This window comes from Procambarus clarkii, chromosome 11 (genome assembly GCF_040958095.1).
Source record: "Procambarus clarkii isolate CNS0578487 chromosome 11, FALCON_Pclarkii_2.0, whole genome shotgun sequence".
Taxonomy (NCBI): Eukaryota; Metazoa; Arthropoda; class Malacostraca; order Decapoda; family Cambaridae; genus Procambarus; species Procambarus clarkii.
Genome location: NC_091160.1, coordinates 36,087,909 through 36,110,840, shown reverse-complemented (window position 1 = coordinate 36,110,840; position 22,932 = coordinate 36,087,909). Strand labels below are relative to the sequence as shown.

At 35.8% G+C, this 22,932-nt stretch overlaps 1 protein-coding gene across 1 annotated transcript in view; it reads right to left on the bottom strand.

Annotated features, from left to right (window-relative positions):
- LOC123758292 (CD109 antigen) overlaps positions 1-22,932 on the bottom strand; it is a 40,605-nt gene that overhangs the window by 6,030 nt on the left and 11,643 nt on the right. The window contains exons 13-30 of the mRNA XM_045742497.2: positions 21,926-22,113; positions 20,824-20,987; positions 20,090-20,206; positions 18,801-18,914; positions 16,875-16,993; positions 16,083-16,148; positions 15,070-15,234; positions 14,564-14,695; positions 13,606-13,806; positions 12,531-12,766; positions 11,268-11,460; positions 9,492-9,628; positions 8,103-8,236; positions 6,373-6,611; positions 5,391-5,555; positions 4,869-5,065; positions 2,669-2,870; positions 574-679 (exon numbers count right to left, since the gene is read on the bottom strand). Coding sequence (XP_045598453.1) covers positions 574-679; positions 2,669-2,870; positions 4,869-5,065; positions 5,391-5,555; positions 6,373-6,611; positions 8,103-8,236; positions 9,492-9,628; positions 11,268-11,460; positions 12,531-12,766; positions 13,606-13,806; positions 14,564-14,695; positions 15,070-15,234; positions 16,083-16,148; positions 16,875-16,993; positions 18,801-18,914; positions 20,090-20,206; positions 20,824-20,987; positions 21,926-22,113 — 2,875 coding nt within the window. The remainder of the gene's footprint in view (positions 1-573; positions 680-2,668; positions 2,871-4,868; positions 5,066-5,390; positions 5,556-6,372; positions 6,612-8,102; positions 8,237-9,491; positions 9,629-11,267; positions 11,461-12,530; positions 12,767-13,605; positions 13,807-14,563; positions 14,696-15,069; positions 15,235-16,082; positions 16,149-16,874; positions 16,994-18,800; positions 18,915-20,089; positions 20,207-20,823; positions 20,988-21,925; positions 22,114-22,932) is intronic.

The following is a 22,932-nucleotide window of genomic DNA, read 5'->3' as shown; positions in this document are numbered from 1 at the left end:
TGATGACTTTCCCTATTGTGTCAGTGCCAGTATATCGGCCAACCAGACTCTCGCATGATCCTGCCCAGGAACACACTGCCAACTTACCTTATGGAGCAACTCAGAGTGATAACTTGCAAGCTTATAGTAAGCCATCCATTTTTTATGTCATAGATCAAAACTCTTATCAGTTTAATTTTTTTTTACTTATAATGAGTGTTTAAGGAGATACTCTGATTGGTTTGCCTAGCTTCTCGGTCAAAAAATATTTGAACTGACTTAAATTACACACATTATTCAAATCACTAATTATGCCTTGCAGACATTACTAGTTCTAATGGCAATCACCATGGTAAACAGGAGAATCAAATTACAACTCTTCACTTTTCCACATATTGTCTCCAATGAAAGATGACCCCCCCCCCCCCCCCACCAAATTAATTTTTCAGTCCAGGATTAAGGAATTATTAGCAAAGTGTGCATACCTCTAATGTCAGAAAATGTTAACATATATACAGTACTACTAAATTTGGCACTGACGATATATATGACATTTAGATTTTGAAGTCTTTCTTTGTACTCTAGCTCACTTACCAGGCTGGTAAAGCTCATAAATCGTAGCCATTCTGACGTTAGTTAAGTTGGCCACAGGATACCACCGCTTCATCTGGTAGGTGAAGCACGATCTATTGGCAGGGATCTGTGAACAAATAATGCACAACATTTACAATATTTGACCGTCATTCAAGGAGGTGAAGGATAAGTAGAGAAACAGATACACTCATGAGAAGCCAAGACAACAGCATCTTCATTGAATAAGCAACTGTTAAGACACACCATAACTCAACTTCCATTCTGAGCATTCACTAATAATTGTAGTGGAGTAACTGACCCATTTGCTGACATCTCATTTTCTCTGTATTGTTTTCTTTTCAATATTCTTTTTTTTTATTAAATTTCTAATAAAAAAAAGACTAAATTCATACGTTTAAAAAAGCTAAACTATTTATTATTTCATTCAGGAAAAAATTTAATTTCCATTTTGGTATTGAAATTTGAAAATAAGTTACAGTACACAACATTAAGCTGAAACATCAACTGAAATACACATTATAAATATAACCCATTTTTGCATGTTACAATATACAAAGGGAAAAGGAACTATCAGGAGAAAGTGCCAAGCCATTATGACTATATAGCAGGGGGTCAGGATAAGGATTTGGGATGGGACGGGGGGGAAGGAATGGTGCCCAACCACTTGGACGGTCGGGGATTGAACGCTGGCCTGCACAAAGCGAGACTGTCGCTCTACCATCCAGCCCAAGTGGTTGGGCCACAATATACAAAACATACTTTAATTACAAGATATTGAAAAACAATGGAAATAAATGTGAGGGACTGAGGGAAATATTTATGACTTTTTTTTTTAGCTAATGTGAGGGATGACACTTGCTTTTGGTGGTGATGAATGACAGCATTTACCAGGTTTATACTACTTAAACTACTGTTCTTAATTTCTGATGTCTTGTCATGTGTAACAAAATTTGGTGACACTTTATCTTTAGGCACTTGGCATAATTTTGATTATTGAAGGGAATTATTATTATTTTATTTTGCCAGTTTGATAATTCCAACTCAATGAGTTGAAAGATATTTTTAAGAAAAGACAAGACATAATCTATCTTAAGATTGTCCATTTCTACTAAACTAATTCTTTAATTTTGTCACGTTCACACCACACCATCATCTCACAACTGTACACAAAGTTCACCACTACTACTACTACCTCATGAAGCTCTCCAGCTGTCTCTTCATATCTTGTTGATTCTCACTAGCACTTCCACTGCACTGCCCACTTTCCTTCCCTGATTCACCCTATTCTAAACTTTAATTACAAAAACTCCAACCTTATCAACACTATATCCAGGTACAATATTTAAGAACCTAACAATAAAGTAATCTGAAATGGTCCTAAAGTCACATGCGACACAGTGTTACAACAGATGGCAAATTATAATTATTTACATGTCATGCATTTTTGGAGTTGCTAGGTAGGCCCATATTAGGTATAATATGGGCCTCGTAGCCTGGTGGATAGCGCGCAGGACTCGTAATTCTGTGGCGCGGGTTCGATTCCCGCACGAGGCAGAAACAAATGGGCAAAGTTTCTTTCACCCTGAATGCCCCTGTTACCTAGCAGTAAATAGGTACCTGGGTGCTAGTCAGCTGTCACGGGCTGCTTCCTGGGGGTGGAGGCCTGGTCGAGGACCGGGCCGCGGGGACACTAAAAAGCCCCGAAATCATCTCAAGATAGGTGGTCAAAATTACCTCATACATTTTGAGTTTTTGGTCATTACCAAAAACATTCATGAAATATTGCAGTCTTATATATTTTAGTCTCTCAGGTTGATACCAAACACCAATAAATTTAGGAGAGACTAAGAAAAATGATGACAAAATAATCCTATAAAAACCATAAGGTTACATACACAACATTAAAACTATGTATTTCTAGTGCAAGTTGAGTTAAAAGCACAATAAACTTGCTAATTCCAGAGACAATTACGAGACATTTTAGGTCAAAAATAACTGTTCATAGTTTTTTCTTGAGCAACAGTTAAATGTACTAAGATGGCATAATATAACAATAATAATATAATACACAATTAGAGAGAGAGAAGCAGCTTACATAATCAAAGAACCAGACAGTTTTCTTGGCAAACACATCTCCATGCCCACCAATAACATCACGCAGAGAAGGGAATGTTTTCTTGACTTGTGCATCACGAATACTCTTCTCGAGTTCAATCTGAAAAGCCACGTAGCCAGTGGGTACTTCAATTTCAATGACTGTTGCTGAACTCTGGTCGGACTCCTTTTCATTAATCCACCTGGAATGTGGGGAATTCATTTACAGCACCACATAATGAACATGAGGTGGGATTAAAAGCATGAGTGAACTGGTCAGCTAAGCACTATTAACAAAAGAACATTTCAATTCATCTATTCCTACATGAAATACATCACTAAACAGAAAACCACCACACCCAACACTTATTATAGCACTATATGTACATATTTTATATACGGTGGTACCTCGCATAACGATCGCCCCAAAAGGCAAACATTTTGGGTAACGAACGGCCCAATCGGTGACATATCGTCCCGTATGGCGAACGCTCATTTGGGTAATGTCAACACCACATGGTGGGTCGCGCTGCTTCTTGCACATTCTTGGACGCTTCCGACGATGCAAATAAATTATGTTGTTCTTGTTTAAAGATGCTAATGATGCTGGGATATAAAGGGGTGACTGCTGAGATGTTGCAAAGCATTGACATTTTTGTAGAAAAAGAAATTAAATTTCTGAAATACAACAAATGTCAAAAAGGTTCGTTCGGTGGTTGGCAGGTAGGCTGCTTCATGTTTCTTACATAAAAAAAACGAAAAAAAAAATATGAAGAATTTTGAAAACCAGAACAAATGTCAAAAAGGTTCGTTTGGTTGCTAACAGGTAGACAACCGAACAACTATGTTTCTTAAATAAAAAAAACGTAAAATAAAAAACAGTTGAAACAATTTGAAAAATGGACAAATGCCATAAAGGTTCGTTCAGTGTTTGTCGGGTAGGCTGCTCCATTATTGAGACGTAAATGAAAAATATAAAACGTATGGAACAAATTTGAAACAAGCAAAGATTGTTATAATGGAGCAGCCTACCCGTCAAACACTGAACGAACCTTTATGGCATTTGTCCATTTTCCAAATTGTTTCAACTGTTTTTTTTTATTTAAGAAACATGGAGCAACCTACCTGTAGACAACCGAACGAATCTTTTTGACATTTGTTCTGGTTTTCATTTTTTTTTTTTTATGTAAGAAACACGGAGCAGCCTACCTGCCGACCACCGAACAAACCTTTTGCTATAAGACAAATGAAAAATAAATATTGAACAAATTTGAAGAAAGAAAAATGTCATAAAGATTTGTTCAGTGTATGTAAGGTAGACTGCTCCATTATTTAAAACATCGAATATCATATTGACGTTTTTCGGTGGTAGAACGGATTAATTTGATTACCATTAATGTCAATGGGGAAATTTGTTTTGTATGACGTCCATTTCACATGACGACAGCGCCGGGACGAATTAAATTCGTTATTCGAGGTACCACTGTATATCACTATCAATAAATGAAAATGTGCTTACTGTATCTGTTTGTCTGAGGTTGGGGGCCAGATGCTTGGGGCTAACCTCACCAAACTTTACAAGAGTGACTGGCCTTTGTCTGGGGAGGGTTATAGGTGGGTTTGGATTAAACCCCTCGGCCCCCCTTTCCTAAAATGGCAAACCATACTAAATACTAATTTCAAATCTCGCTAAATAAAAGACTCCATCCTCACTAAGGTTAGACGGATAAGGTGAAGTGGTGAATGGTAGGGAAGGTGGTGAAGGAGAAGGAAAATACTGAAGAGTAGGAAAGGTGGTGACAAGTACGGAGGGTGAAGAACAGGGAAGGTGGGGAAGAAGATGAAGGTTTATAGTGAAAATGATTACATTGTACTTATATGCCATTCCATTGGAGACTTTCAGCGCCGTGGAGAGGGGAGACCTGCTGCCTGGGTAACAGCTTCTCCCCCGAATCAACCTACCCTGGCTTTGCGCCCTGGTGAGGACACTCCAGACCGACAACCAGAGCACAACTCCATAGTCTCCTGAGACTGATGGATGCCTACTATATGTGTAGGGATGATGGTTACAGTGATAATGATATTGCATGGTAAAAATGCAGTGGCCGTCACCCAAGCAACGCCTGATACCCCCCCCCCTCCTCCAGTACAGTGTGTATACATGCATGACACTACAATAAAATATACATCTTGAATATTACCTGGCACAAACTTGTATAGTACAATGAGACTTGTTGCCAAACATTGAGTAATACTCTCTAACTTCCAGGTCAAATGCATCAACAGGGGGCTGTTTCCGCAAGGGGGTCCAGTCAACACCGTAACTCACGTCCAGCTGGAGTATGGCCTGACCAGCTCCATGAGCCATAACATTCACCAGTCCCCAGACATTTTGAATCTGTAAAAAAAGAGAGAGAGAAATACAATAATAATAATAATAATAATAATAATAATAATAATAATAATAATAATAATAATAAAAATAAAAATAATAATAATAATAATAATATCCACATACCTTACTATCATTAACAATTCAAGGACACCTGCAAGGAGTTTGGGTTTTCGCACCAAGACAAATGAGATGACAAGTCTGCAAAACATTTTGTCCCTTACACTAATTATATTAGTCAATACTACACAATTTACAATAGTCACAATAACAGGGTCTTAAGTCTTTATCAGGCTGATGTTTAATGATTGACAATGGGAATATAACTTACTGGAATTAAACTCATCTTGGAAACACTCGTGTTGGAAATTGTCACAAGATGTGAGGCTCGGCCCGCTTCTCCCGTGGCCTCAACCGTCACGCGCATGTCTGTAATGTCCCTCAAACGTGCACGGTATGAGTACTCAGTGAGGGCTTGCATTGCTACTAGCGTATCCTGCAATAAATCAGTTTGAAATTGTCCAGAATTATTTCTTTCATAAGATGGTTAAGGGCACAAAATCAAGTTAATTCTTGAACATATTTTCAGTTTCATATATTTTTTATATTAAGCCTTTAAAACAAGGTTAGCATGGTTACTCATAGTTTATTTATATATATATATATATATATATATATATATATATATATATATATATATATATATATATATATATATATATATATATATATATATATATATATATTATATATTATATATTATATATTATATATTATATATATTATATATTATATATTATATATTATATATATGTCGTACCTAGTAGCCAGAACGCCCTTCTCAGCCTACTATGCAAGGCCCAATTTGCCTAATAAGCCAAGTTTTCGTGAATTAATTGTTTTTCGACTACCTAACCTACCTAACCTAACCTAACCTAACTTTTTTGGCTACCTAACCTAACCTAACCTATGAAGATAGGTTAGGTTAGGTTAGGTAGGGTTGGTTAGGTTCGATCATATATCTACGTTAATTTTAACTCCAATAATAAAAAATTGACCTCATACATAATGAAATGGGTAGATTTATCATTTCATAAGAAAAAAATTAGAGAAAATATATTAATTCAGGAAAACTTGGCTTATTAGGCAAATCGGGCCTTGCATAGTAGGCTGAGAAGTGCGTTCTGGCTACTAGGTACGACATATATAAATAAAAGAAAAAACTCCACTTCAGATGGTGGATCAGATAGGATCAGAACCCATGGAGGGTGAACACCACAAGATTCGTACTCCTAAAACCAAGATGCACTTACGACAGTTGATATAAAGCCTCCATCATGCATCCTCATTGCATTAAGCCACTCCACAATGCGTTCCTGGATAATGTTGACACCATCACGGATGAGGTAAACAAGCAGGGCATAGGATGTCGACTCAACGGCGTGAGAATCCCATTCCTCTTCATACTTTGGCTGCAACAAGTTCCTCTGGTTGTTTTCATACACTCGGGTATTGGCCTTCACAGGTGATCGAGACCAGTAAACCAGTCCATCTGTAATAGTGCTTAACATCAGAGACTCGCAATGATTTCCGACATGTACAGTTACTGGCATATCTTTACATGAGTACATGTGTGGCATGAACAGTTACAGGAAAAGGAATGTGGTAGCCCTGTCGCCTAGCACCAAGTGATACGCACATTTTTGTATCCCAAGCAATAAATGTAGAGAAAATTGGACTGGGAATCCATCTTGCTAGAGTTCTTCTTAAGAGGAGCAAAAATGGCCTCAGTTTGATCTAGACCAGGCACCAGAATGCCACATCGACAAAAATCTTGAATGTGTGCACATACAATCAACAACCAATCTTACATTCAAGGTGCCAGCATTTTCAAGAACTGGCTACAGGAAAATAATTAGAATTATTTGGCCCACATAACTACAACTTCTTCAAGAAAGAGAAAAGCATTATGACTGGAGCACAGAGACACCAGCATGACCCTGCAGGAAAGTTTGAAACATTTCATATGGCACCAGAACCCAGAATGTTACCTTGCCTAACTAGACGATGCAATACTCAACATTATACTTAGTGAAGTGATATAGAATATACCAAGGGTTGAGGAATTACCTGTGTTCATGGTGGTTTTATTTATAATATAAACTTTGGGGAGGGAGAAAAAAGAAAGAAGTTAACTACTTACTTCAACTCAGTTTGAGGTAAGCCACAGTCTGGGTAATTATAGATATTATATGTCCAGATTCATGTTGCCCTTGTTGTAAAGCCTGTACTCTATATTTCAGAGTTTACCTGAGGTAGTGATATATATGTATTGAACTCGATGTAATACCAAGGAGTTTGGTTAATATACCTGTCTGTAAAAAAATATTATTTCTTTTTAACCAATTGTTGCTTGGAGCTGTGGAGAGTAGTTTTCTTGGCTGTACAGTACATCTTCCATTCTTATGTTTCAAGTCATTTTAATGTTTGCAATTAAATACAAAAATATTTTACAGCATGTTATAGTTTGTATTCTAATGATAATACCGTAATACTAATAATAACTATATTATTTAGATTTTTAGCCTAACTTCTCATACTTGTGCTCAGTAAAAATGGGTGAGAAAATAACCTGTACTGTAACAGCAGAGCTCGGAAATATTGTACGTCACCTAACTCTAAACTGCTCAAGTTAGAACACATGTTAATAAACTGTGCATTTAATAATTACAAACAAGACAAAATGAATACAACTTTTGCAGTGCACTAATACTCATAGGAGTATTTACGTATGTAGGTTAGCTTAGCATTTTAAAAGCACCGAATCACCTTCTGTGGTTGAGTGTTTAATAAACCCTTGAACTATATGTTTAACACTTCTCTAACCCTGTCCATGGAGGACAGAAGAAAATGTATATAAGCTGATTAGCATTGTAAATGTGTGGCCACGTCTGTGGTAGAAAAAAAAAAAAAAAAAACTCATAGGAATAATTTTGTTATTTCTTACCCCAAGTTACTATGAAGGAAATATTTTGTCACTTACTCTCTTCTCGTTTTATACGATCCAAAGCATTGAAAGCCGCTTCCTTGTCCACCGAGTTAGCTTTAGAAAGTGCATAAGCCACAATGGCTAATTCATAAGGATCATAGAGGGTCTTCAGCTCCCTTTCCAGGTACCTTTAGATAAGAAATAATATAAAGTCTAAACGTTCATACAATATCATTACCTCATTTTTCACTTTCATGGGGTTGGGAGGTATCAGGCAATACAAAATTAGGAAAAGGGTGCTATAAATAGTAATAATTAACTCTTCCATTCATTATACATTAATACTATATATAGCATCATGACTTAACAAGAGGCACCTGTACCACACACACACACCAGTACCCCCAAGCTTCGTAAGTCCAGGTGTGCAGTATTTATTTTCAATAGTCATATACCGTATGGTACTGTACATACAAATACATTCATTCCGTCCTTACAAACTTTTACCCAAGCCCTTGTCCTTTATCCTAACCAGTACATTGTTCACACTCCCCGATCCTTAAGACACTCGACAAACCATGTCCATCCATCTATTTTGGCCTTCTCTTCGTCTTATCCTCAAATTTGCTCAAATACACTCTTGTTACCAGTCTATCATTACCCATCTGGTCAACATGCCCAGCCATCTGTGTATGCTTTCCTCAATTTTACGTTTTGCAGACTTTTATGCTCCATCATGCTCAGAAGTGCCATTACCCCCCCCCCCCCACACACACACACAGTGCAGCACTCACTGCAGCGCTGTTGACTGTCGAGAGGCAGGACCAGAGGGCCAAAGCTCAACCCCCGCAAACAAAACTAGGGGAGTACTCAGGCCACAACTATTCGTAACTTGTTGCTTCTAATCGAGGTTTTCACTGCACCAGCCACTTTTCTTTCCCGACTCATTCTACAATATACTTAGATTGAAACTTCTTCTCTGATCAGTCATACATGCTAGAAATTTAAACCAATTTTAAATTCCAGCACTTTACCATTAATATTTATTTCACACCCAATTTCCTCTTCCCCACCACAACCTCAACTTTATCTTTGTCCACATTAACTTTCAACAGCTCCATCTTACCCACATCACTAACATTTTCATGTCTTTAAATACATTGATCCCTTTCACTTACAGAAAACTGTACAATGTACTGAATGTACATTTACAGTGACCAATATTATGTTACAATGCAGCGACAAATATTTAACTAACCTGATAATATTCAGTAATACATTTCCTACTTCAAAAATTATTAATATTTGTATTATTAAAAGTAAAGATTGATAAATGGACTTCCTATATACAAGACCAGCTTATTATTGCTCGATGAGAGCCTTTACTCTCGAATGAGCACTTCAAGATTATAAAGGAAATAACACCCAGGAAAATGTGTTCACCTAATGGCCTGTGAGCGTGCACTGTTAGCTTGTGCTCTGACATGACCCTGCAGGGAGGATATAGTCATCTCCAGTGTAATCAGGCACTGAGCAGTCAGGGTGATATTCTTTGGACCTCTGTCGCGAGCCCCATATGACTGTAATTAGAGAGAAAATGAAAGTAAAATATACACAAATTACATTTTCATGCTACAAGATACAGTATAAAGTACAGCATTCAATTTGTCCTAAAGTTACAACAACAAAATCCACATGGTTTTCATGAAGGGTTTTATGTAATTCTGTACAAATTACAGAAACTTTCATTGCAGTTAATAATAACCAATTATTTTAGTACACATCTGTAGTGAATTAATGAAAACTAACCCAACCAAACCACCTAACCTAGATATAATTTTTAAGAAAATAAGTACTTACATTATACAAAGAATAGCCGTCTTTATGTTTCAATATACATAAAACAGTATATGAACCTTTTTTGTAAATTTTATACAGAAAATTTTGTAAATTTCAGGCCTCCTGGTTAGTTGTCTGGTCAACCAGGCTGTTAGGTGCAGCTGCTTGCAGCCTCGTGTATGAATCACATCCTCGTTAATGAGGTATCCTTTGAAGGTGTTCATCAAGTTTTCTTTTTAACACTGGAAGAGGTCAGCCAGTTATGCCCCTTATGTTTAGAGTGTGTTGAAATGCCTTGGGCCATTGAAGTTGATAGAATTCTCCCTCAGCATACCTATTGCACCTCTGTTTTTCAACAAGCTATTTTGCACTTCCTGCCATGCCTCCTGCTCTTATACGATGTTATTTTCGTGTGCAGATTTGGAAACAGTCCTTGTAATATTTTCCAAGTGCAAATTATTATGTATCTCTTCAACCTGTACTCTAGGGAATACAGATTAAAAAATTTCAAGCAGTTCCAATAATTTAATGTTTTATCGAGTGGTTTCTAACAGTAAATGATCTTCGCACTTTCTCCAAGAAAGCAATTTATCCAGCTTTGAATATTGTGCAACAATATTCCACCTTAGAGAGCACTACTGTCTTGAAAACTGTCATCACTGTTATTGATCTCTTGTTTGAAAGTTTCTTATTATCCAACCTGTCCTTTTCTTACAGTACTATATTGAGACCTTTAAAGTAAGGTCTTCCGACATGAGTACTCCCAAATCTTTTAAAACGCTACTTAGTTCTTTGGTGTGATTTGACTGCATTTTATATGTGGTTTCTTAATTTTATTTTCCATAGCACTGGAACTGGAACTTATGTTCATTAAACATATTACGTTCTGTGACCCCTTTGAACAATCTGATTTACATCAGTTTGGAGGTTTACTCTTGTCTTCTATATTGTCTACTTTCATAAATATCCTAGTGTCATCTGCAAAGGATGATACAGTACCATGGACATGTTCTTGTCCATGTCCAATAAAAACCTGAGACGACTATTGGTCATGCATAATTACAGTCTGTGGCTGAAAGAATGGCACTAACTCTGGGTATTAAAAATTTTGGTTAAATTTTATGTAGCAATTCCTGGTTATTTAGCATAAACTTACACTACTGTAACTAAAAATATCAACTGAAGATAACATAAAATAAATATATGAAAAATTGTAATTGAGGTGAAAGATGACACGCAAACATGTTAAATCTAACTACTTCAATATAGCAAGGAAATACAATAGGAATTTTGTCAATTACAGTTTATGTCAAGAAAATATACATAACTTAAATATATACATGCATAGAATATAATGTAACAAAGTGATAAATGACATACATAACCGCTGGCCTTCTTGTCGAGTGGTATTTTTTCATATGACGGCGTTTCCCTGAAGGCTCCTGTAAAAGGGTTCTGCCACTTGACAAGCCACTCAATAGCCTTGGAGATTATCCGAGGCTCTATGAAAAGTATGTTTTCCCAGTCTTGGAACTGAGCTTGTTGGAGGATACGTGTTGTCCATGCTGTCAACCTGACAACAAAATGTGAACAAGGCATCAGAGATCAAAGCAAACTTTATTATATAACTGATCAAAATTCTCTTAGTTTCTCCAACTCTCATACACATGCTTTGCTATTCATAGAGAAGGATTTCACTGCTCTTAATAAACTTCCTCCAACTCTACTGATCACTCCTGTCATATGTCTTTTCTAAATCCATAAAGGCCGCAAACTACTCTCTTCCTCCATTGCTAGAAACTTTTTAATATCTATTCTAGACAAAAATCTGATTTGAGGAACCCATTTTGTTCCAAAATCATCCTTGCTCCGTCCATCTCCTACTCTAACTCTCTCAAAAGTTCTCCAGTGCTGCTTAATTCAGTTCATCCCTCCTCAGTTCTCAATTTTTTTCTTTCTCAATTGTGTAGAGCTTCCTGGAATCTTCAATCAAGTTCCTCAAAATTGAATCTAAAAAAAAAAAAAAAAAAAAAAAAAAAAATGGCTAGAGTATTCAATAAAAAAGAAGAAAAAAAATGGAAAAAATTATAGGACTCTGGAATGTAACACTATTTTTTTAATATACAAGGCCTGTAAGTTTGATTGGACCAGATCGAACCTTTCACAGAATTTCTGGAAATTCTTTGGAATTTCACCGTCCAAGTGGTTGGAATCCATTCCTTTCCCCCGTCCCATACCAAATCCTTATCCTGACCCCCTTCCAAGTGCTATATAATTGTAATAACTAGGCACTTCCTCCTGATAGTTCCCTTCCCTTCCAGAAACCCAACCTTACACTACTCTCAGATTGCCTGTTAACACCATCTATGTCCACTTGTTCACAATATCTAATTCAAATACGAATATCGATTCTTCGTTTGTATTCGATGACTGTCTAATATTGCTGTCTTTTATGTGACAACGGTTACCCTTCATCTGAAAACTATTGTTTACCCCCCAACTTTCATCACATATATGGCAATATCATTCTCTAACACCATCAACACACACTCACACACACCCATAGTAAATGCATAGTCCAGTCAATAAAAATAAAATCAATAGACATATTGATCAATAAAATCCATTAGCTTAGGTATTTACCAAACACTGGGACCAGCAGTGTCCCACATTTTGAAGGACCCATCAGCACCAAATCTATATATGATGGCTGCCAACTCTACATTCAACTGGTCGAAAACATCCCGAACTTCTGCATAATCAAGTTGATTTGTGAGTCGAAGGTAGTGCAAGGTCCACAGATTCGCACCAAAGTTAAAAGTGGATGGTTCTGTTCCTCTCAGCTCCTTCCGTAACATCTGCATAGAGTCTACTGGACCCTGTGAAATGTAAAAAAATGTCTATGTAATCTACAATCAGTTATCAGCTTTATATGACCTTTTAAGCAACTATAGGCATTTTTGTTAAGATCATATTTATTGGCTAATGACACAATGTCCAACACACAAAAAAGTTTCCTTTTAACTAGAGAGGAAGAGAGAGGCGGGGCAGTGGGAAAAGGTTTTGGGGCTATAAACACAGATTAAATAAGACTTTGCTTGAGCAGCACAATATGCTTTACCATTTAGAGATAAGTAAATAAACATAATAGATCAATCAGTGCATAAAAGTATATTTCATTACTGTTTAATTTACTGTGAAAACATACTCTATTTTATTGTACTGTATAACCATTTACATTCTGATTTAATATTACCACTTTCATAAATTATTTAATATCACCATGTTGACCTCCTTTGAGACCATGGGACCTGTAGGAGCTTGCCCAAGGGACAACCAAGGGGTCCTGCTCGATAATGACCTTTTCATCCACCCTTAGAGCATGATTTTGTTTATACTGTACTGATATTATTGCTACAGAATGCAGACAAATAGCTGTACATTTTTAAGCACACTTAAAAGCAAGAATTTTTAGAGACTAATAACAGAAATAAATTTGAATAAATTACCAATTCATGAAATCAAGACAAGACACTCATGTATAAAAATCAGTATTTAAATAAGAATGAAATCCTGCAATTTATTTTATCACAACCATTAAAAAGTGAAGAATTTAATTAATAAATGGAAACAAAATGCCTTTAGAGATTGCAGATCAAATGTGCCGTACAAGTATTCCTGTATTCACCAGAACAAATCAAAGGCCATTTCAACTTACCCCATTTGGAAAGGACGGTCCAACAACATCCCCACAGATGGAAACATGACCTCTTGGCGATCCAGCAACAAAACGTCGTCGAATGTCCAAAGGTATCACAAAAGATTCCTCAACTATGATGTCCATGTACTCATAAACAACAGCTCTGTTCTTCAGGTCAAGTAAGATGGAGGTGTGGCGGTCTATTGTGGCTCCTTCAGGCTGACAAAATATTTTTTTTTACTTATGTATGTTTTTCATATGTTTTACTCAACAAAAAATAGAGAAGTTTGGTGAAATAGAGAAGACAAAATAAATTTCACCCAAGATGTAATTTCATAGCAATGAACAATGACTATATAATGTAGCTCACTGTAAAATTAATATCTGTTAACAACAGCCCCTAATACACAATTACTTGTACACAAGGAAGCACAAGTTGATGTCAGAAACACAAGTCAGACAGACACAAGAAAGTACTTGTATGAAGTATGGCAGAGGAATAAGTGGAAGAAGGTGGAAGCAAAAGTAGCAGAAACCATATCCATTCACAGCTTCATGAGTTGGTACAACAAAGCACTGTATAAAATTAGAATACTTGCATCAGTTACCTCACTGCTAAAAGTTGGGACTCAAGAATTGAACCTCATTTCCTCACAGACAGTTGGGATAAAGCAAGCATAAATACTAACTTTATAAATATTTAATAAATTAAATAAAGAGGACAGCACAATAGCACTTGCTACCCTGTAATACTAAGACAACTACAAATGACCATCCTAACAAACACATAAGTAAAATACCAACATTTGTTGGTATTTCCCAACATTCCCAATATTTTTACCATGGAAGAACCCCCTAAATTATTTTTTCATTAGTCGGTATCTTTAGCTTTAAAGTTTGAAGAGCAATAGGAAGTGAAGAGCTACAGGTACACCAGAAAACCGAAATGTAAGCATTGGGTTAATCTCATACTGACCTCAACCACTAGAGTGGCTGTTTCTTCATCCTTGCCCACTTGTGTAAGTGCTGACACAGTTAGTTCAATCTCTCCCTGATCAATGGTGGCAACTATTGGGAATATTATCTCCATTGAGCTTTCAGCATTAACCTGTAAATATGTATATAAATACTTTGGTTAAATATTATTATATCATTACAACAAATGATTCATGATAATTTCCCAAATTAAATAACTTTCTTTCATCAATTCTTAAAACAAGCAAATGATAAATATATTTGTACTCTGACGTAAAAGATATAAGTAATAAATGAAATTGGAGGTTAATTAATCTCAAACACCATTTCCAAGAGTACAATATACTAAGGTAAATAAGACACATTCAATATTAAGATACAGTACCTTCCATTTGCTCCAAAGAAAACAAAATGGAGAGCACTTGAATTTTTGTGAAAGTCAAAGGCTTGACGTGCTGTTAACTATTTAAAATATTAATAAATGACTGCCCCTTCACCACCACTCACTGAAACAAGATGTTGGTGGTCGCCAGCTTTGGTGCGTGGACGATAGAAGTCAACAACACCGTGCTCTTCCACCAACACAAAACGATGAGTATCAGCCCCGTGCAGAACTAACAAAATCATCATTTCCTGGGGTAGATTGTTGAATACCATGATTCGCATCCCAATCTGTAAGGAATCACTTCTGATACAGTATATTATGGAAAGACTGAACAAATAATGCACAATACAACTGAAGGTGAGACAGAGCAAGATGAGAAATAAAATTGCACATGATATTAAGAAGCCAGTAAGGTATGAGAAATAGGACATGTGCTAGCAAGAAATCAGTAATGCATGAGAAACATAACTACAGTGACTCAAGTATGTTGACCAGACCACACACTAGAAGGTCAAGGGACAACGACGTTTCACTTCGTCCTGGACCATTCTCAAGTCGACCATTCCCAATCGACTGGAGAATGGTCCAGGACGGGCCGAACCATCGTCGTCCCTTCACCTTCTAGTGTGTGGTCTGGTCAACATACTTTAGCCACGTTATTGTGACTCATCGCCTGCATACAGTGACTCATTATCATATCCAATAGAATCTTCACTGAAATTTTTGCGTATGGATTATTCAAATACCAGTGGAATATAAGCTGTAAAATAATTTTAAGACCTAAAAAGTCACAAAATTGTGGGTGCCGGTGAGAGGACACCAACTCCAATGGTCAACCTGACTACATCAATGTCACAATCTGAATGTGAATCACCACCTCGACCACTACACACCACCTCCACAAATGCAATTTCTTTTCTGATAGGAATGAACTGTAATTTTTATAAATTTGTCATTACTATTTTCAAAGTATAGCATCTAATATTTAAAATAGAAATATATCTATTTCAACAATATGTCTTGTGAATTTCAACACTTCACTTTCTTCATCAATAGTTTTGAATTAAATAATGATCTTAAAAAAAAAAAAGTAAATCCTGTTATATAATATTAATTATAAAGACAAATGCTGTACCTGCTCTCCTCGTCGGCAAGAATCGGGCATCTCCAAGCTGATGTACATTATTGGCATCGCTGAGTACTGAAAAATAAAGTCTCCTAAAGTATTATACTCAAAACCCATGAATAATGATACACTACATTAAATACACTACACTAAATTTCCTTCATTTTAAGGAATATGGTTCTTAATACTGCATAATTATTAATATAACAATTTTTGTTACCACTTACAAAGCCTATAAAAAAAATATTAGTTGCCCAACTATATTACCACTTCCTGTAACCCAGTGACTACTACTTAAACCCTCTGTCTAAGACAAGAAGGTGAGATGGAGAAACACCTCTGGAGGTCACAAACATCCTCCATATGTTAAAAAAAAAAAATATATAAAATTATTAATGAATACAACCTCTCAGTAAAGCTGATCTTAGAAGCTTAATGGTTCCCTTTACATTTGATCTTATGAGCCTAGTAAGAACATGCAGATTTCTGTAAAAGGTAACATTTCCCAAATCAATTCATAAAAAAAAAAAAGAAACTTGAAGAAATACACTAGTAATAAATCCACCGCATCAGAGGCAAAACTAAACATGTGATGCAGATTAAAATGAAACAAAGCTGACAAGTGACACAAGGCTACCTTACATGTGACACAAAGCTACCTTATATGTGACACAAGGTTGCCTTACATATGACACAAAGCTACTTTATATGACACAAACAACACCGACATACAACAAGGTTAGCTATTAAAGAAAAGCTCTCACTGATTAAATCAGTGAAGATTTAATAAGGTTTACTTACCTTCTGTGGGAAATCAATGAGGCCAAAGCCATATTCTTTGCTGACACTAAAGGCATTAAGCACGTACGGGTCGTCCACTTTGGGCAACTCAATATCATTCTGCTCATGTCCTTTGTGACCTGCAGATGGTAACTGGTTAATATGTAAACAATTCTTAATGAAATAACTTGCATACTAAATGACTAATGAACACAAATATTATCATTTTAATCCCAGTTTCTGAAATGTTATAAAATAAGAAATAAAAAAGATATTATACAATGAAAGTTGTCGGTATAAAAAGATGATTGCAATCCCCTTTGCAATGAGGGATGACAAGAGTCAATCCACTACATGTATCAGCTTAATACATGGTGGGTACAGTGATGTAGCAAGATAAAGCAAGATTACAGTGTGATAGTAGTAGTAGCAGTAGTCCACTGCTACTACATAAGTAGCAGGTTAGAGGCAAACTTTAATAACCCCATTTCACATGGAATTATTTTTTTTAACTAACTTTGTCTTCATTAAACAAGTCATGCTTAATTAGTAAGCCTGAGTAATAGCAAGAATTACCTGGTGTGTAATACTGGAAATCCTAATTTAAGTGTTTTTCCTTTTTTTTATAAATGTATAGTATTTGGGACACTGGCAAGACTATTAACACAATGTAATTCACTTATTCTGCATTAATTTCAAACAAAGATGCCATACTTTCAAGACATGAAACGAGGAGCAATTTCAAAAGATAACAACAATGTTAACAAAAGTAAAATTTTACAATTGTTTATGTATAAAAACTCTTAGAACAAAGTCAAATGACAAACACAAATCATCGCAAAGCTAAGAAAACGTACTTAAAATAGTGGATAGGGATACAAATCCCTAATGCAATAAAGTTCATAGGCTAACTTAGGGTTAATTTAGATTTAATTTAATAATTAAATTTCATAATTTAATTTAATAATTTAGATTTAGGAAATGCTCTGTGGCACAGTTTAAGTATAGTAAAGGAAGCAGAGTATTTATTTTAGAAAGGTAAACATGATACTGGACTCTCATCCACATAATGTACTACTTCTAAATGACATTATCTATTGTTTAACACTTCTATTGGTCTTCCACCAATCTCCTTGCTACACTTCATTACTACTTTCCATTGTCTTAATTTTGTTTATTCCTTTCATATCTTCACTCATTATTCAACTTTATTCATGTTTAATTAATCTTGTCATATAATGTTAACTTCCATCATTCCTTTTCTCTTGCCCTTTTTTTTCCTTCTCTTTGTATCCACAGAATCATCTGCTTTCTCTCGTCACCAACTGCTCCTGCCCCTTTGTCATCAAACCAAGTTCTGTCTCACTCCTCCTATCAATTTGTACAACACAACACAGCTGCTTAACATTCTTAAGTCATTCTTTTTGTTCATTAAACACACCATCCAGATTGACATGTTCAATCTCTTGCTGCAAACTCGCTACCAACGTTCATCTTGCACTTGTCAACCAACCCTCTTAATTTGAATGTCTCGGATCTTTCCACCTTTTGGATCTTTGTGAAGAGTAAACATCTACTTACAATTACACTTTATCTCACATAGCATTGTCTTGTGAGCACACAGGACTGAAGATATTCATCTCCCTACTTTTATATCACACATTACTCTTATATCACATACTTATGTCAGTAATTTTAAAGTGTTATATGACAAAGAGTGCTGGAAAGACGGGACACCACGAGCGTAGCTCTCATCCTGTAACTACACTTAGGTAATTACACTACTCTTATATCACATATACCACAAAGCCTATTAGACTTTACCTACTGAGATATTGGACAGAAAATCTAACCATAGTTCACTCAAGCTTCACTGTATTATATTAGAGCATTCACTTATGATCTAAAATACATAACATGATGAACGTTTATATATTATGACCTTACCTATATTTATATCAAGCCAGAGCCAATCGCCGTCTTCTGTATCATAAAAGTCTGAGAATTTAGCGTAACGATTGACACGGAATTCCAGTTCCCTGTCTGCCAATGGGTCAAAACCTGAAACAAAACAATGACAGTAAGTGTGATGAAAAGACAATAGCAGATAAAACATTTACACACACAATGTCCCAACAATGAACTTGCTCATGTACAAATACTGTACAGCAGAAACAAAAATTTAATATAGGTAGTTTAGGTAATTAAACATTACTGTATTGTATACGGTATATAGTACAGTACTGTACAGTATAAATTACGGTACAACATGAAAATATTATTATAAATGGCACCCCAAAAACCGAGAAACTATTTATACTTTATATACTTTACAGAAATCTTTACAGATACTTTATACTTTACTTTGAAATACTGATACTTTTTATATACTTTACAGAAATCCAGAATTAAAACTATCTAGAAACATTACCAAAGCCTGATTTGGCCTTGTAATTTTTAGATTATCATATTTTTCCAATATATTTACTAGTGTCCTGAAAAAAGCTGAAGAAGTTATAAACTTATTGGGGCTTCATATCTCAGTCTGTCTTCCTGAAGACCTTCCTCCTAATTATACTACATTTATATTACAATTTAATGAGACATACTGTACTAAGAAAACCTGTGTCATTCTGCCCATCTAATGTCTACTTACAAGTAGTGAAATGACCTTTTTTTCTTTCTTATAAACAAGGTTCTGAAACTGTCAGAATAGGTCAGACCCCGCAAAAATTGGTACGATGAATAACTTTAGTTTTAGTGGGGATATAGAGAAGAACTAGTTTGGGAATAAGGTTGTGAAATGGATTGCCAACAAGCATTATTAATTAAGACAGTGTAACAAGTTTTAAGAACAGATGGGATAGGTATATGGGTGAAAGGGGGTGGATTTAATTGGGACTGAATGGAGGAAAAAAGTTACACATTAAACATTATAGAAGAAATATAAAAAAAAGTAATGTAACTGCAAGCGATGAGTCATAATAACGTGGCTAAAGTATGATGACCAGACCACACACACTAGAAGGTGAAGGGACGACGACGTTTCGGTCCATCCTTGACCATTCTCAAGTCGATTCTTGAGAATGGTCCAGGACGGACCGAAAAGTCGTCGTCCCTTCACCTTCTAGTGTGTGGTCTGGTCATCAATGTACTGTAACTGCAATTTTACCACTGCACTACACAGTAACCATGTATGGCATTCTGTACAAATGCTCACAGCCTGGCATACTCACAATCGACCTCATCGTAGCCATCAGAGCAGTCAAGAATACCATCACAACGTTTCTTAGATGGATAGCAGCCACCCATGAGACATCGAGAATAACCATCTGTCGCATTACACTTGCTCTCTGGAAAATAGTAGTAAGAAAGAATTTTAATAAATCAACAAAGTCCAATGTTAACTTGTCAACTGCTCTAACAAAGAGCAAATATTCCAAATAATGAAATCGTTAGGATTCAATGATTTTAATGACAAATTTAAGCTCATCTGCCCAAGATAAGACAAAATTCTCATCATTTCAAAGCATCTTGGCCATGAAAACTATTCACTACTTAACTATAAAGATAAGTTTGTTCCTAACTCACTTTACTTTTTGCCTTATAATTACAAACTAGGTATGTATACAGATGCATTCTAGGACTTTACATATTTGGCTTTTGGCCAAAATTAATACTCAATAGAATTATTTGTTGACCTATAAAAAACCATTAACATTGTTAATGGTTTTTAACATTATTAAGGTCAGTTGACCTTAATAACCATCTACATTACTCTTGGCTTAATATTACAATTAAACTTTAACAAAACTAAATCTTCGCTGCCGGTTTAGTTTTGGAAAACACTGATATCTCCCAGGTCAGGATATCATTTTAAATAGGATGTCTAACAAACCCGCACAAGGCTGATCCAAGACCTGAACTGTACATCAAACTTCTAAGCTGTAGTACACACTACAACACTTACCGGCATAACCAGGAATGACACCAACGTTGGCATCGGTGAACACCACAATTCCACTAAAATCAAACGTCCTATTAGCATCTGGGCCGTAGTTGCCAGCAGTGTAGTACTCTACTTCTTCAGGCTGGTAGCCTTCACGGTACCGCCAGGTCATCTTGTGGATTGATCTGGAAAAAAAATTAATAATTACTTTCACATGTCTTTGAAGATACAAACAAATGCTGACAGCATAACATACATTAATAGAATGCCATAATGCAAAACTAATGAGGTGATAAAAGTTTAAGTCAGTATATAACATACCTTTCTGCACAAAATCATTTGACAGTCACAAACTTTTCAAAAGATTCTTGGAGGGATATTACAAGAGCAGCAAGTCACTGGTGAAAACTCAATAAGCCATGAATGATGGAAGCAAATTCATAAACAAAAATTAATAATAATAAAAAAAATCCTACATTCAAGATAACTCTGAATGTGCCAATTGGTTTCCTTGATATCAAGGAAGACGATATCAAGTGAGGCAAGTCAAATATCTGGCAATAGGACTATGGAAAACCAAAATGATATTCATACAGAATATAAGACAAGGCAGGAGGGTATTTACCCCTAACCAAATGATAATCATTCTCTCCTTGGTAAACCTTTTTTTTACCATAAAGAAAACTTATACAAACAACTTTCTTGTTGAATATCTCCTGGATATGAAAACACAGTACAACAGCCCAAGGCCAACACTTCCTAAGAGGATTATGCCCAAGCTAGACCCTTGGGGCATAGCTTGGGCATACCCTCAGATGGAACATCTGAGCTTAAATACATGAAAGCACTCATGACAATGTCACTGGGCTTTACCCTGCCTTAATCCCCCTAATCAGCTTCATGAACATCTGCAACTTGAACACTATACACACCATCAGCATTTAAGATATAAAAATTAACAATTAAATTAAATCAATAATTTACACTTCAGAATTTATTTAGCATACAAACACATTTGCTAAAGTTTATATTTTTCATTACACTATATCACACATTTACAAGATCAATGATGAACAAAATACCAGAGCTGTATATTCAATCTAGGAGGAAAATGATTACATACCGGGTACTGTTGGCAAATTCATGCAGCGCATTGAGCACAGATGCATGGGAGAGCTCATTACCGCCTCGCATGGCATAGGTGAACTCTCGCACTCCTGATATACCATAGAAAGCCCCTGGTGTGCTGTATGTGCCCAATTCTACCGAGCGAATACTGTGGTCTTTGTGTTGGTTAATATTCAGTTTAACCTGAAACAAAACATTAAACAATTTAATCTGTATACTATGGCAATTGTTATAGATTCCATGATCACATGACCGGTATTTTACATTTATCAGGTACATATAAAGAGTAAATTATTTATATTTTCCCCTGCAGTATTGGTATACTGTATATAAAAAAAAGGTCAGAAACACACTCCAATTCTATAAATCCAAATTTCTTTGTCCCGAATGTCCACTAAGTAAAACCCAGAATATTGCCAACTGGCAAAACTAAATAATACTACACTTCACTGACTGACTAGTTACTCTACTCTTTACACACAGCTGCATCACAAGATAAATAACTATTGGCACCGGAGAATTTAAAAAGTTCAAGCAAACAACTGCTTTCACATACAGTAATTGTTAAAATGTTTACCCCAAATATTTCTTGCTGATGTAGAATCAACCAGCGTGTAATAAATGGGATGACAGTTACAATGTATGACTTGGGCTAATGAATAGGAACTACCAAATAAACAATCAGTAAATATGGTTATATGAAGGATTACGTAACATGAGATTATGAAAGGTCAATTGTTAGAGAAGGCCTGAAAGAACATACTGAGAATGACTGATATTAGGCTTTTAAGGTTGATATATGAGTGACAGTACAGTAGGGGTTAAGTGATGGATTAATAATCCTCTTCATGGAAAAAGGATAATTAAAGATTACATGTAGAAGTATCATGAAGGTGTAAGGAATATAGAATGAGCAATATCCTGTTTGGTTATGACTAACAAAAGGCTCTTACTTTTGTTTATGGCCCCACCTTGGATGGGAGTTCCCAAGGAAAACAAAGT